The sequence below is a fragment of the Hydra vulgaris genome, chromosome 09 (assembly GCF_038396675.1).
Source record: "Hydra vulgaris chromosome 09, alternate assembly HydraT2T_AEP".
Classification (NCBI taxonomy): domain Eukaryota; kingdom Metazoa; phylum Cnidaria; class Hydrozoa; order Anthoathecata; family Hydridae; genus Hydra; species Hydra vulgaris.
This window is the reverse complement of record NC_088928.1, coordinates 15176857-15191793: the sequence shown is the minus strand read 5'-3', so window position 1 is coordinate 15191793 and position 14937 is coordinate 15176857. Positions and strand designations below refer to the sequence as shown.

The 14937-nt window shown below is 29.9% G+C and overlaps 1 protein-coding gene across 1 annotated transcript; it reads left to right on the top strand.

Annotated features, from left to right (window-relative positions):
- Positions 1-429: 429 nt before the first annotated feature.
- Positions 430-5777, top strand: LOC136085296 (uncharacterized). The gene is made up of 3 exons (XM_065806589.1): positions 430-759; positions 909-1549; positions 5570-5777. Exons 1-3 carry the CDS (start codon positions 430-432, stop codon positions 5775-5777), a joined length of 1179 nt encoding a protein of 392 aa, XP_065662661.1.
- Positions 5778-14937: the final 9160 nt, after the last annotated feature.

Sequence of the window (14937 nt, the reverse complement as noted above, 5' to 3'; positions counted from 1 at the left end):
AAAGGCGAGTAATAAGATATTTGTTTATAACCTCAATATAATATTGCGCAAAACTTAGTAACTAGACTATGTCCTATTGTGTAAAGGTTATTGATTTATCTTAACTATAACAAAGTCTAAATTTCAATTAGCTTTTTAATTATTTTTTATCTCTCAGACCATCCCTTGCTGCAAGGGCTGAACCAGCGTTTTTTTTGTTGGAGAGATAACTTCCATACATGTAACTCCAAACATTTATTTGTTTATACTTACGTCAATTAAAGATGCTTTGCAAAAAATTGCGATGATTAAATTACTATGTAATAAAATTGCGATGGTCAAATTACTAAAAGACATTACTTTTTAAAATGGAAAACTGACATACTCAATTCATGTGAGAAAAAGTTCAACAATAAGAGATTTATTTTTCGAAAAGGAAAATACCAAGAAATGAATATCATGTTTTATAAAGTGAATTGGGATGAAATATTTGATAAAATAAATACAAACCAATGTTATGAATACTTTTTAAAAGTTTATGAAAAAGCTTGCAAACAATATATTCCTCACCACTTTAAACCCACTAGTTCTATCCAAAATCCATGCATCAACATAAAAATCAAGAATCTAATTAGAAAAAAACGTAATCTATGGTGCAGAGTGCGTGCTACAAACTTCAAAAATACAAACCTAAATAATGAATACAAACTAGTTAATAAAATGAATAAAAAGCAAATTAAAAAATCTACTCTCGATCATGAAATAAACTTAGCAAAAGATGTAAAACATAACCCAAAACTCTTCTATGCATATGCACAATGAAAAAATCAAACGCATACAAAACTACTAGCACTTAAAACTAGTGACAATAAAGTAATAACTGATAAAAAAAGTCATTGCTAATCTACTAAATTGTAGTTTCCAATCAGTATTTGCCAAAGAAAATCAAGATCTACCACATTTCATCAATAAAACAATGCAATGAAGATATTGTACATAATTATTTATTAGAACTTAATGAAAACAAGTCACTTGGTTGTGATAGCATCAGTGCCTATGTGCTAAAGCATAGTGCAGAAAGATTATCCAAACCTTTGTCATTAATACTCAAGAAATCAATTCATTCAGGAGAGATGCCAGAATTATGGAAATCTGCAAACATTGCATCACTTTTTAAAAAAGGAGACAAGGAAGATCCGCTCAACTACAGACCTATCTCTTTAATATCGATACAATGTAAGATAATAGAGAAAATGACTAGAAAAAAGCTGATAATTTATATAACAGAAAACAAGCTGTTAAAGCCTCAACAACATGGATTTGTACAAAATAAAGGATGCCTAACAAACCTTTTAGAAACTTTCGATATTATTACAACTGAAATTGAAGATGATTATCCAGTTGATATATTATTCCTAGATTTTGCAAAGGCGTTCGATAAGGTGCCCCACCATCGACTTATATATAAAATTTCTAACTATGGAATAAAAGGCAATATTTTAAATTGGATTGATTTTTTAAAAAAAAACAGAAAACAAAGAGTGGTAATGAGTGAAGCTGTATCAGATTGGTGAGAGATTTATAGCGGTGTGCCACAGGGTTCTGTATTGGGTCCTCTTCTCTTTCTGTTACATATCAATGATTTTCCCCAATGTATCTTTTCAATTACAAAACTATACGGTGATGATACAAAAATCATATCTGTTATAAAAGAACATAATGATCTAATTAATATGCAAAATGACATTGATTTGTTAACTCAATGGCCAAATGTATGGTTATTGGATTTTAACATAAGCAAATGCGGTGTTATGCACATTGGAAGAAAAAATATTAACTATAATTACACTATGAAACACGACAATCAAAGTTTTATTTTAAAAATGACAACAAAATAATTAGACTTAGGTGTAACAGTTTCATCCAATATGAAATGGAATTATCAGGTTCAAGCAGCTACAAGTAAAGCACAAAGAATCTTATGTTTAATAAGAAAAAGCTTTACTTATCTTAACACTAAATTGGTAAGGCAATTATGCACATCGCTAGTTAGACCACACCTGGAATTCGCAGTTCAAGTGTGGAGTCCAGGTAATAAAAACGATATCAATGACCTAGAAAAATTCAAAGACGAGCAACAAAGGTAGCACCTAAACTAAAACATCTAAGTTATACTGAAAAATTGGCAAAGTTGTGTCTCACAACTCTGGAAACAAGACGTACAAGAGATGATCTTATTGAGTTTTTCAAAATAACAACTGGTATTGATAAGATATTGTGGTATAAAGAGCTTTATAAAACTTCTTCCCAAAGTCTAAGAGGTCATTCAATGAAATTTGAAAGAGAATTTGCAAAAACAACCATTAGACAATTTTTTTACGAACAGAGTGATATCTCATTGGAATGCTTTACCTGAAAAAGTGGTTTCTGCAATGACAGTAAATTCTAAAGGTAGACTAGATAAACATTTGTTAACGGCTGTTAAAGTATAAATTTTAAATTTTATGCGACAATAGTCGTTACAGCACCTTTTATTACTATTAGAGCCCGATAAAAAAAATGCCTCCATAAAACACCCCTCCCCTGACCTCAAATGTGAAGGTAACAAATTACCAAAATATTTTTTTTATATTGTTAACTAAAAACATATTCATCAATCAATTTTAAGTTATATGCAATTATCTCTTAGCGTTTAAAAATTATGTCCATAAAAAGTTTGAATCCCCCTCAATTTGAGAGGGTTACAATATTTATCTCGCTATAATTTTTGAACGCTAAAAGATTATTTCATGAAATTTCAAATTATTTGTTAAATTTGAAATTAGTTTAGAATAGTATAAAAATATTTTGCAAATTAATTGCCCTCACATATGGGGTAGGGGGACTAAATTTATTTGGGTATAATATTTATTTTTATTTTAGTATTTGCAAAGCATCGTTATTTAATGTAAGTATAACCATAAAAATGTTTGGAGTTTACTCCATGTCTAAAAGTTTTCTCAAACATAAAAAAAAGGCAAGATCAGCCTCTGCCTTTGTTAGTGAATGATAAATCCCGCCCCGAATTAAAATCAAGAAACTGAAAAATATTATCTTTTTAAAAAATAATCATTTTCAGCATTTGCATTTTATTTTTATTTGAAAATTCAGAAACACAATTACTATAATGACTAATAGAATAGCATAATACTAATTTTAGTATTATCTAAATCATTAATAATAATAAAGCTCGATTTGCAACTTAGGCAAGTAAGGTTTCCATTGTAAAATAATTATTCGACGCTGGCTATCAGCCCTCTTTAGAAGGTTTTGTAGGAATGGAGATAACGCTTTAGGATCAAAGGTGCTTACGGATCAAGGGTGCAAGTGCTTCCCTATATCTCTTTAATATTTGTTGAATATAAGGAAATCGGCAAAATGCAAAGTACACACTAGTGAAATGCGAACTTTTGTGCAAACCAAAATACTATCTTTTAAGGACCATGATTATATTATTAATTTAAATACAAATAAATATGAATATATTAGTAATGTATATGTTATTAAATGTAAATGCATTTACTGACTATTAGAGAGAGCATGGAGGTAAATGTAAATACATCAACTGAGGGTTTTGGTTGGCGCAGCATAGTCATGTTTATAGTCATGATTATTGTCTAAAAACGGCTAAGCTGTTTCAACATGAAATACCTATAGAATAATGGTCCGCAGTCCAATTTCGCATTTTACCTAGTATTTAAATTGAAGCACTTTTTGTAGTTGATGCATCAACTAAAAAAAATAAATTATATTTTACATTCATTTTTACCAACTTAAGGAAAATATGTTGCAATTAATATTAAGAGCCCAAATTTAGTTCCTCAAAATGTTTCAGTATTTATTTGTTTGATTATTTTATTATTCTCCTAAATGTTTCAGTGTTTCATTTTTTTTTCCTATAATATACTGTAAGCTATATTTCTATGATCTATCGATGTCGGAATATTTTATCAGAAATTTAAATACCAAGTTTTATTTCAATTATAAAAACGAAATTAAATAATTTATAGGGATTGAACGAAGTTTTATTAATAATAATGTATTTCCAAAATTAAAATAAATTGAATACAACATTTTCTGCAAACATCGGGAACGTTAACGTAACCATTTCTGCCACTAAATCCTATCGGCTAAGTCAGTTAAGCTTTTTCAATCTTCTTCATGCGGTTTTGATATTGAAAATATAAATAAAATATAAAAAATTAATGTGTATATATATATATATATATATATATATATATATATATATATATATAAAATATATATATATATATATATATATATATATATATATATATATATATATATATATATATACAGTAAACATAACTCGAATCTCCAAGGGACCTGAAAATTAGTTGAAGTTAGCCAATGTTCGAGATATTAGGAGCATAATATAAATATAAATACACACACGCCTAATATTTACACACACAAAATTACAAAAAAATATAACCTATTAAAGTAACCAGGATAAACCGAATTTGAGCTGCAAGATTATAATTTTCACAAACGCCATGCTTACTTCACCTAAATATCTGATTGTTTTTCTGAAATTTTGTAGTTATAGCATTTTATAATTATAGCAAATTATGAGTATTATGTGTAAAAATAATGTGACTGTTTTGCAAATAAAATAATCATAATAACTAAATGATTACAAGATAAAAAAGATTTTATTTCTAACCTATAAACTTTTTAAACTATCTCAAAATCTAAAAAATGCTAATTTTATTTCTAACCTATAAACTTTTTAAACAATCTCAAAATCTAAAAAATGCTAGAAAAAGATGACTCAAGAAAATATTCAAAAAAAAAAAAAAAAATCGAACTGAAAACTGCTAACAAATGTTAAATGATGAAAGAAAATAATCTCAAAATAAAAAATAAAAGCAATTCAAGAAAATAATCTTTAAGATTATATCATAGCTTTTAACACCAAAGGATGAAAAGGACAGGGGGCCTTTAAAGTGGGGCCCACTCTTTAATTTCTGAAAAAAAGTCTTTAAAAAAAAAACAACATTTTTTTAGGGGCAGGGGGAGCATGGCCCTAACCCTCACTCCCAAAACCTTTTTCTTGGGGACCTTTATTTTTTAGAAATTAAGAATTAGGCCCCAACTTTAAAGCCACTTTGAAGACCGTGTTGAGGTCATTATGACTTGCCATTAAGCGCACGTACTCTTCTGTACACACCACGAAATAGTTCTGCGGTTGCTCTTAGAAGTGGAAGAGAGTATTTGCATTTAGGTATCCAATATGGAATTGAGGTTTTATATAGAAGTGGGGAGCTTACGCAATGCAACAAACTTGAATTGCAATTTAGTATTGATGGTCTTTCTTTATTTAAGAATAGTAGCTCTTGTTTGTGGCCTATTTTATGCATCGTAAGACAGAGTGAAAAAAGGAAGCTTTTTGTTGTAGGCGTATGTAGTGGTAATAGCAAACCAGTAAATTTAACTTGTTATTTATAACAGTTTGTAATAGACTGTCAGAAGTTAGTTAGCATGGATTATCAATTGCAGGTGAACATTAAAAAATTGCTTTGCATAGTTTTACATGTGATACCCCTACTCGAGCTATGATCAAATGTATAAAATCGCATAGCGGATACTTTCGCTGTGATAAATGCAGAGTAGAAGGAGAATGGAGTGAAAAGGTTACATTTCAAGAATTAAATGCACCATTGAGAACTGATAATCAGTTTAGCAGGCAAGTAGACGAAGATCATCATTTAGGGCTTTCACCACTGAGTGCATAACCAATTGGCATGGTATCACGTTTTCCCTTTGATTATATGCATTTAGTGTGTCTAGGAGTAGTTCGAAGACTTTTGCTTTGTTGGGTAAAGGGTCTTAAAAGTGTTAAGTGCTCAGCTCAGCAAATTACATTACTCTCTTCCTTATTGGTGGGATGTGCTGCTCACATGCCTTCAGAGTTTGCCAGAAAGCCTAGATCTGCGTCTGAAATTATGAGGTGGGAGGCAACTGAACTGAGACCCGTTGTACTGCGTGACGTTTTACCAAGAAATTTGAATGAAAATTTTTAATTTTTGTCTGTAGCAATTTCTATTCTAGCAAGTCCACAATTTTGTAGGCAGTATTTCGATTATGCAAAACAACTTCTTATTATATATGTAGAAAATATGGAAGTTTTATACGGTACAGGCATGCTTGCATACAACGTTCATTGTTTGATTCATTTGGCTGATGATATAAAGAACTTTGGCCCTCTAGATAACTTTTCTGCTTTTCCGTTTGAAAATAAGCTAGGTACTCGAAAGAAACTTGTTCAAAAGCCGTCATTTATTTCATAACAGGTTGAGAGGCGTTTGGAGGAGAGACAAAATAGTTAAAAAAATGTGTTGCCTGTCGATAAAAAACTTTATAAACCACAAAAAGAACACAATATTGGACCAGTGCCTTTTGGTGTAAGTTGTTTAAAACAATATTGTAAACTCTGTCTTCCAAAATGGATTAGTCTTGTCAACATCTCCAGAGAACAATTGCTTTTTAAAGTTAAATGGACAGCCATGTTTGGTACGCAACATATTGAGTGTGGACCTGTTTAAACTCAAAGTAATTGTTGAACTTTTTAAACTTAGTCAGGACTTCTATATATTACCTTTGCCATCATCTACTTTAAATGTCTTACATGTTTCCGATCCTTGTGGTTCTTATGAAACTATTAACAGTAATGATTTATATCAAAAATGTGTATGTTTGCCTTATGGAAACAATTCATATGTAGGTATTCCTTTTTTACACACAATTTTTTATTAGACTCATAAAAGGTTGTACAACTGATAATTTAGTCGTAATATTAGAAAATACACTTTTTTGTATGCGCAACATTAATGCTGTATGACCAATTTTATTTTAATTTTTAGTATAAAAATAAATGAATGTATATGCATACACTTTTTTGTGCATACACTTTACTTTTATGAATATGTAATATATTTGCATGTTTACCTTTTGGTTCATAATTAGAGGTCCTTATATTTTGTTGTGAATTTTTTCTAATCTAAACCAGGACTTAATCAACTATTTCGGATCTCAATGGCACCTTTATGGTGCCCTAGAATTCCTAAGGGCACGTTTTTTAAAAGAATTAACATTTTTGATGACCAATAACAATGCATAATTTAAAAAACTTATCTATTTTCTATCCATCTTACTTATATTTTAAAAGTATTTCACTTGTAAACAAAGTAAATAAAAAGTCAAAAACTATTAAAGTAAAAATGAAAATTCTTTGCTCCTAATATTAATGCATGCTAATGTTACATATTTAGTCAGTGCCCAAATCTATATTATGTCAGTCACTTAGTCACATATGCATAAATATTTTATTGATGCCCCCTACGTAATCACAGTTAACATTACTTGATGTATTTTCTTAGTTGTAACTAATGTTTCAGAAGAATGATTTAATGTAAATGTATTTTATTAGTATACAGAAGTCGTTTTAAAAACTGAATCTTATTGAAAACGTGTTCGACATGTTAAAAAACTTGCAAATCAAATTTTATTTGTTGCAATGGATGATCAAAATAGTTTATCTGCTAATACAATAAATACGATATGTATTTCTAATGAAAGTTGTTGTGTTACATACAATATTATTAATAATAATGATAGTAATTTTTTAAACATTCGTGAATATAAGGCGAGGGAGTTAGACATTGATTTTGATATATGTGATAATAATACCTATCATAATGTAGAAACTATTAAAGAAGTTATTGTTATTGAACATTTATTAATCGAACAACTTAGTAGTTGGGCTGTATTATTTGACTTTAAAAGTGTTGCTATAACTGCTCTGTTAAAACTGCTAAACAATTATCATTATGAATTGCCATTAGGTGCACGTACTCTTTTGTACACACCACGAAATAGTTCTGCTGTTGCTCTTAGAAGTGGAAGAGAGTATTTGCATTTAGGTATCCAATATGGAATTGAGGTTTTATATAGAAGTGGGGAGCTTACGCAATGCAACAAACTTAAATTGCAATTTAGTATTGATGGTCTTTCTTTATTTAAGAATAGTAGCTCTTGTTTGTGGCCTATTTTATGCATCGTAAGACAGAGTGAAAAAAGGAAGCTTTTTGTTGTAGGCGTATGTAGTGGTAATAGCAAACCAGTAAATTTAACTTGTTATTTATAACAGTTTGTAATAGACTGTCAGAAGTTAGTTAGCATGGATTATCAATTGCAGGTGAACATTAAAAAATTGCTTTGCATAGTTTTACATGTGATACCCCTACTCGAGCTATGATCAAATGTATAAAATCGCATAGCGGATACTTTCGCTGTGATAAATGCAGAGTAGAAGGAGAATGGAGTGAAAAGGTTACATTTCAAGAATTAAATGCACCATTGAGAACTGATAATCAGTTTAGCAGGCAAGTAGACGAAGATCATCATTTAGGGCTTTCACCACTGAGTGCATAACCAATTGGCATGGTATCACGTTTTCCCTTTGATTATATGCATTTAGTGTGTCTAGGAGTAGTTCGAAGACTTTTGCTTTGTTGGGTAAAGGGTCTTAAAAGTGTTAAGTGCTCAGCTCAGCAAATTACATTACTCTCTTCCTTATTGGTGGGATGTGCTGCTCACATGCCTTCAGAGTTTGCCAGAAAGCCTAGATCTGCGTCTGAAATTATGAGGTGGGAGGCAACTGAACTGAGACCCGTTGTACTGCGTGACGTTTTACCAAGAAATTTGAATGAAAATTTTTAATTTTTGTCTGTAGCAATTTCTATTCTAGCAAGTCCACAATTTTGTAGGCAGTATTTCGATTATGCAAAACAACTTCTTATTATATATGTAGAAAATATGGAAGTTTTATACGGTACAGGCATGCTTGCATACAACGTTCATTGTTTGATTCATTTGGCTGATGATATAAAGAACTTTGGCCCTCTAGATAACTTTTCTGCTTTTCCGTTTGAAAATAAGCTAGGTACTCGAAAGAAACTTGTTCAAAAGCCGTCATTTATTTCATAACAGGTTGAGAGGCGTTTGGAGGAGAGACAAAATAGTTAAAAAAATGTGTTGCCTGTCGATAAAAAACTTTATAAACCACAAAAAGAACACAATAATGGACCAGTGCCTTTTGGTGTAAGTTGTTTAAAACAATATTGTAAACTCTGTCTTCCAAAATGGATTAGTCTTGTCAACATCTCCAGAGAACAATTGCTTTTTAAAGTTAAATGGACAGCCATGTTTGGTACGCAACATATTGAGTGTGGACCTGTTTAAACTCAAAGTAATTGTTGAACTTTTTAAACTTAGTCAGGACTTCTATATATTACCTTTGCCATCATCTACTTTAAATGTCTTACATGTTTCCGATCCTTGTGGTTCTTATGAAACTATTAACAGTAATGATTTATATCAAAAATGTGTATGTTTGCCTTATGGAAACAATTCATATGTAGGTATTCCTTTTTTACACACAATTTTTTATTAGACTCATAAAAGGTTGTACAACTGATAATTTAGTCGTAATATTAGAAAATACACTTTTTTGTATGCGCAACATTAATGCTGTATGACCAATTTTATTTTAATTTTTAGTATAAAAATAAATGAATGTATATGCATACACTTTTTTGTGCATACACTTTACTTTTATGAATATGTAATATATTTGCATGTTTACCTTTTGGTTCATAATTAGAGGTCCTTATATTTTGTTGTGAATTTTTTCTAATCTAAACCAGGACTTAATCAACTATTTCGGATCTCAATGGCACCTTTATGGTGCCCTAGAATTCCTAAGGGCACGTTTTTTAAAAGAATTAACATTTTTGATGACCAATAACAATGCATAATTTAAAAAACTTATCTATTTTCTATCCATCTTACTTATATTTTAAAAGTATTTCACTTGTAAACAAAGTAAATAAAAAGTCAAAAACTATTAAAGTAAAAATGAAAATTCTTTGCTCCTAATATTAATGCATGCTAATGTTACATATTTAGTCAGTGCCCAAATCTATATTATGTCAGTCACTTAGTCACATATGCATAAATATTTTATTGATGCCCCCTACGTAATCACAGTTAACATTACTTGATGTATTTTCTTAGTTGTAACTAATGTTTCAGAAGAATGATTTAATGTAAATGTATTTTATTAGTATACAGAAGTCGTTTTAAAAACTGAATCTTATTGAAAACGTGTTCGACATGTTAAAAAACTTGCAAATCAAATTTTATTTGTTGCAATGGATGATCAAAATAGTTTATCTGCTAATACAATAAATACGATATGTATTTCTAATGAAAGTTGTTGTGTTACATACAATATTATTAATAATAATGATAGTAATTTTTTAAACATTCGTGAATATAAGGCGAGGGAGTTAGACATTGATTTTGATATATGTGATAATAATACCTATCATAATGTAGCAACTATTAAAGAAGTTATTGATATTGAACATTTATTAATCGAACAACTTAGTAGTTGGGCTGTATTATTTGACTTTAAAAGTGTTGCTATAACTGCTCTGTTAAAACTGCTAAACAATTATCATTATGAATTGCCATTAGGTGCACGTACTCTTTTGAACACACCACGAAATAGTTCTGCTGTTGCTCTTAGAAGTGGAAGAGAGTTTTTGCATTTAGGTATCCAATATGGAATTGAGGTTTTATATAGAAGTGGGGAGCTTACGCAATGCAACAAACTTGAATTGCAATTTAGTAATGATGGTCTTTCTTTATTTAAGAATAGTAGCTCTTGTTTGTGGCCTATTTTATGCATCGTAAGACAGGGTGAAAAAAGGAAGCTTTTTGTTGTAGGCGTATGTAGTGGTAATAGCAAACCAGTAAATTTAACTTGTTATTTATAACAGTTTGTAATAGACTGTCAGAAGTTAGTTAGCATGGATTGTCAATTGCAGGTGAACATTATAAAATTGCTTTGCATAGTTTTACATGTGATACCCCTACTCGAGCTATGATCAAATGTATAAAATCGCATAGCGGATACTTTCGCTGTGATAAATGCAGAGTAGAAGGAGAATGGAGTGAAAAGGTTACATTTCAAGAATTAAATGCACCATTGAGAACTGATAATCAGTTTAGCAGGCAAGTAGACGAAGATCATCATTTAGGGCTTTCACCACTGAGTGCATAACCAATTGGCATGGTATCACGTTTTCCCTTTGATTATATGCATTTAGTGTGTCTAGGAGTAGTTCGAAGACTTTTGCTTTGTTGGGTAAAGGGTCTTAAAAGTGTTAAGTGCTCAGCTCAGCAAATTACATTACTCTCTTCCTTATTGGTGGGATGTGCTGCTCACATGCCTTCAGAGTTTGCCAGAAAGCCTAGATCTGCGTCTGAAATTATGAGGTGGGAGGCAACTGAACTGAGACCCGTTGTACTGCGTGACGTTTTACCAAGAAATTTGAATGAAAATTTTTAATTTTTGTCTGTAGCAATTTCTATTCTAGCAAGTCCACAATTTTGTAGGCAGTATTTCGATTATGCAAAACAACTTCTTATTATATATGTAGAAAATATGGAAGTTTTATACGGTACAGGCATGCTTGCATACAACGTTCATTGTTTGATTCATTTGGCTGATGATATAAAGAACTTTGGCCCTCTAGATAACTTTTCTGCTTTTCCGTTTGAAAATAAGCTAGGTACTCGAAAGAAACTTGTTCAAAAGCCGTCATTTATTTCATAACAGGTTGAGAGGCGTTTGGAGGAGAGACAAAATAGTTAAAAAAATGTGTTGCCTGTCGATAAAAAACTTTATAAACCACAAAAAGAACACAATATTGGACCAGTGCCTTTTGGTGTAAGTTGTTTAAAACAATATTGTAAACTCTGTCTTCCAAAATGGATTAGTCTTGTCAACATCTCCAGAGAACAATTGCTTTTTAAAGTTAAATGGACAGCCATGTTTGGTACGCAACATATTGAGTGTGGACCTGTTTAAACTCAAAGTAATTGTTGAACTTTTTAAACTTAGTCAGGACTTCTATATATTACCTTTGCCATCATCTACTTTAAATGTCTTACATGTTTCCGATCCTTGTGGTTCTTATGAAACTATTAACAGTAATGATTTTTATCAAAAATGTGTATGTTTGCCTTATGGAAACAATTCATATGTAGGTATTCCTTTTTTACACACAATTTTTTATTAGACTCATAAAAGGTTGTACAACTGATAATTTAGTCGTAATATTAGAAAATACACTTTTTTGTATGCGCAACATTAATGCTGTATGACCAATTTTATTTTAATTTTTAGTATAAAAATAAGTGAATGTATATGCATACACTTTTTTGTGCATACACTTTACTTTTATGAATATGTAATATATTTGCATGTTTACCTTTTGGTTCATAATTAGAGGTCCTTATATTTTGTTGTGAATTTTTTCTAATCTAAACCAGGACTTAATCAACTATTTCGGATCTCAATGGCACCTTTATGGTGCCCTAGAATTCCTAAGGGCACGTTTTTTAAAAGAATTAACAACTTTGATGACCAATAACAATGCATAATTTAAAAAACTTATCTATTTTCTATCCATCTTACTTATATTTTAAAAATATTTCACTTGTAAACAAAGTAAATAAAAAGTCAAAAACTATTAAATTAAAAATGAAAATTCTTTGCTCCTAATATTAATGCATGCTAATGTTACATATTTAGTCAGTGCCCAAATCTATATTATGTCAGTCACTTAGTCACATATGCATAAATATTTTATTGATGCCCCCTACGTAATCACAGTTAACATTACTTGATGTATTTTCTTAGTTGTAACTAATGTTTCGGAAGAATGATTTAATGTAAATGTATTTTATTAGAATACAGAAGTCGTTTTTCAAACAAACAATGGAGAAGAGGTAGATGCTATGCCATTGTTTTGGCTTTCACAGGACCGAACATGTTGTGCTTGGCCTCCTAAGTAATTTCTACGTTTATTTTTAATTAAATGTATATATTTTTCATAATTAAATATAATATATAATAAAATAAAATATTAGATTGTATTATAAAATATTAGATTGTAAAATAAAAATTGTTTTATTTAAAATTTCTATATTTTATTTTATTTTGAAGAAGAATACGAGACTGCTAGGAAAAAAGCTAAGAAAGGAGAGATAACATTTGATTTAGATACAGCTACATCTGACACAGAAAAGATGAAATCTGAAAAACGAAAGAAAATGAGTGTTGATGATTTTCCTAATGACAATGATGTTGAGATATTTACCCGATATATGAATATAAATAACGTAGGCTCATGCATTGATTTTGGTCAAGTAAAGTCAAAAAAAGAAACCAAAGACTAATAAAGATAATTTTGATAATCATTTTGATTTTCAGATGTCTAATAAACGTATTTTTTAAAATCAATTCGATACTAAAAAGCTTTTACTACCTCCTTAACCACCCCTTAGATATGCATCTGATCAGTCATCTTATTAGTACAACTGTTAGTTGGAATCTCGTATGACATCACTTTTAGCACCTGAACAACCTGTTTTACGACATAAACCACCTTTTAATACCGCAAGATTCCTTTCTGCAGATACAGAAATAATGCATAACTTAACTATGCATTTGAATTCTATGCAATCTAGTTACAATAGCCACGAAATAGTCAATCAGAAATCTTATAAAGATGAAAAAAAGCCACAAGATTTTATATATCTAAAATTTTAAGTGATTTTAGAACACCTCAATCGGAAACCACAAAATTTCTACAACGCACTGAAGAGGCAGTTTATGGTAATTTATATGTTGTTTATAAAGTTTATTCAAAAAAATCGCTTGTAATAAATAATGTGTGATAAATTATTGAGGATCAAATAAATTGGTTAAGTAGTAGAAGTAGTTAGGAAATAAATCTGGTATTGTTAAATTCAAATTTGTAATTTAGTTTATTAAAATACTTTTAGACTATAAAATTTAATTAAAAAAAAATACCAATATTAGGATGATAAAAATCTATAATTTATAATTAATGGTTATAATTTATAGGTGATATATTTAAGTTGCTTGTGGAAGTTAAAAAGCAGAATGATGACTTGAAGGCTCAGATTCAATATCTTTCACAGCAACAAAATGTGATTTTGAAGCATCTTGATTTACAAGTTCAGGGAGTTAATTCAAAATTGCCCAAAAATTTAAATTTGCCATTGCAAACATTCGAATAAGTGCAAAGTTTTGAAAAAAATTGAGAATATCTGCACTAGACAAGTTACATTTAGTAAATTTTTTGTCATAGTGACAAACTTTTAACATTTTTAGTGTAAGTTTAAATTATATAATTTCTTTAGACTTAACATCTGGGTCTTCAGGGAGGCGTTTCAGTGAAGGAAACTGTCAGAAGAGTTATGAAAATGGTCATGACGTTAGGCTGGTTTGCTTATAGTCGTGCAATAATTGTCTTTTAAATTTTGTAAAAAAAGTGTAAATTGATATAAAATTAAACATGGTTTACTTAAAGTGGAAGTTTCCTCAACTATTTTGCATTGTTGCATGGCAGTTATACTTTTTAGTTACATTGCATGAAATTGTTTGTTTATACTGAGTTAAGCATATACTATACCTAACAAAAGTTTCACACATTCTGTGCATACAAAATACGCCAAATGGCGTATGCGGATTTGTGACTGGTTGATAATCTTTTAAAGGAGTTTTTGTATTGCGCTAAGTATTATTAAAGTAAATTTTGATTGAACCAGTGTGATTTTAGTAGTATATGTTTGATTAGTGATTTTAGTAGTATATGTTGTTTGTTTTGAATATGAGGTGAATAAAGTATATTTTTATAAATTTGTATATTGTACAGAATCCGTTCGCGCAAATTCCATGACTAAAAATGCTGAAATTGAGTCGGCTATAAAAACGTGGCTTCGTGTTTCATC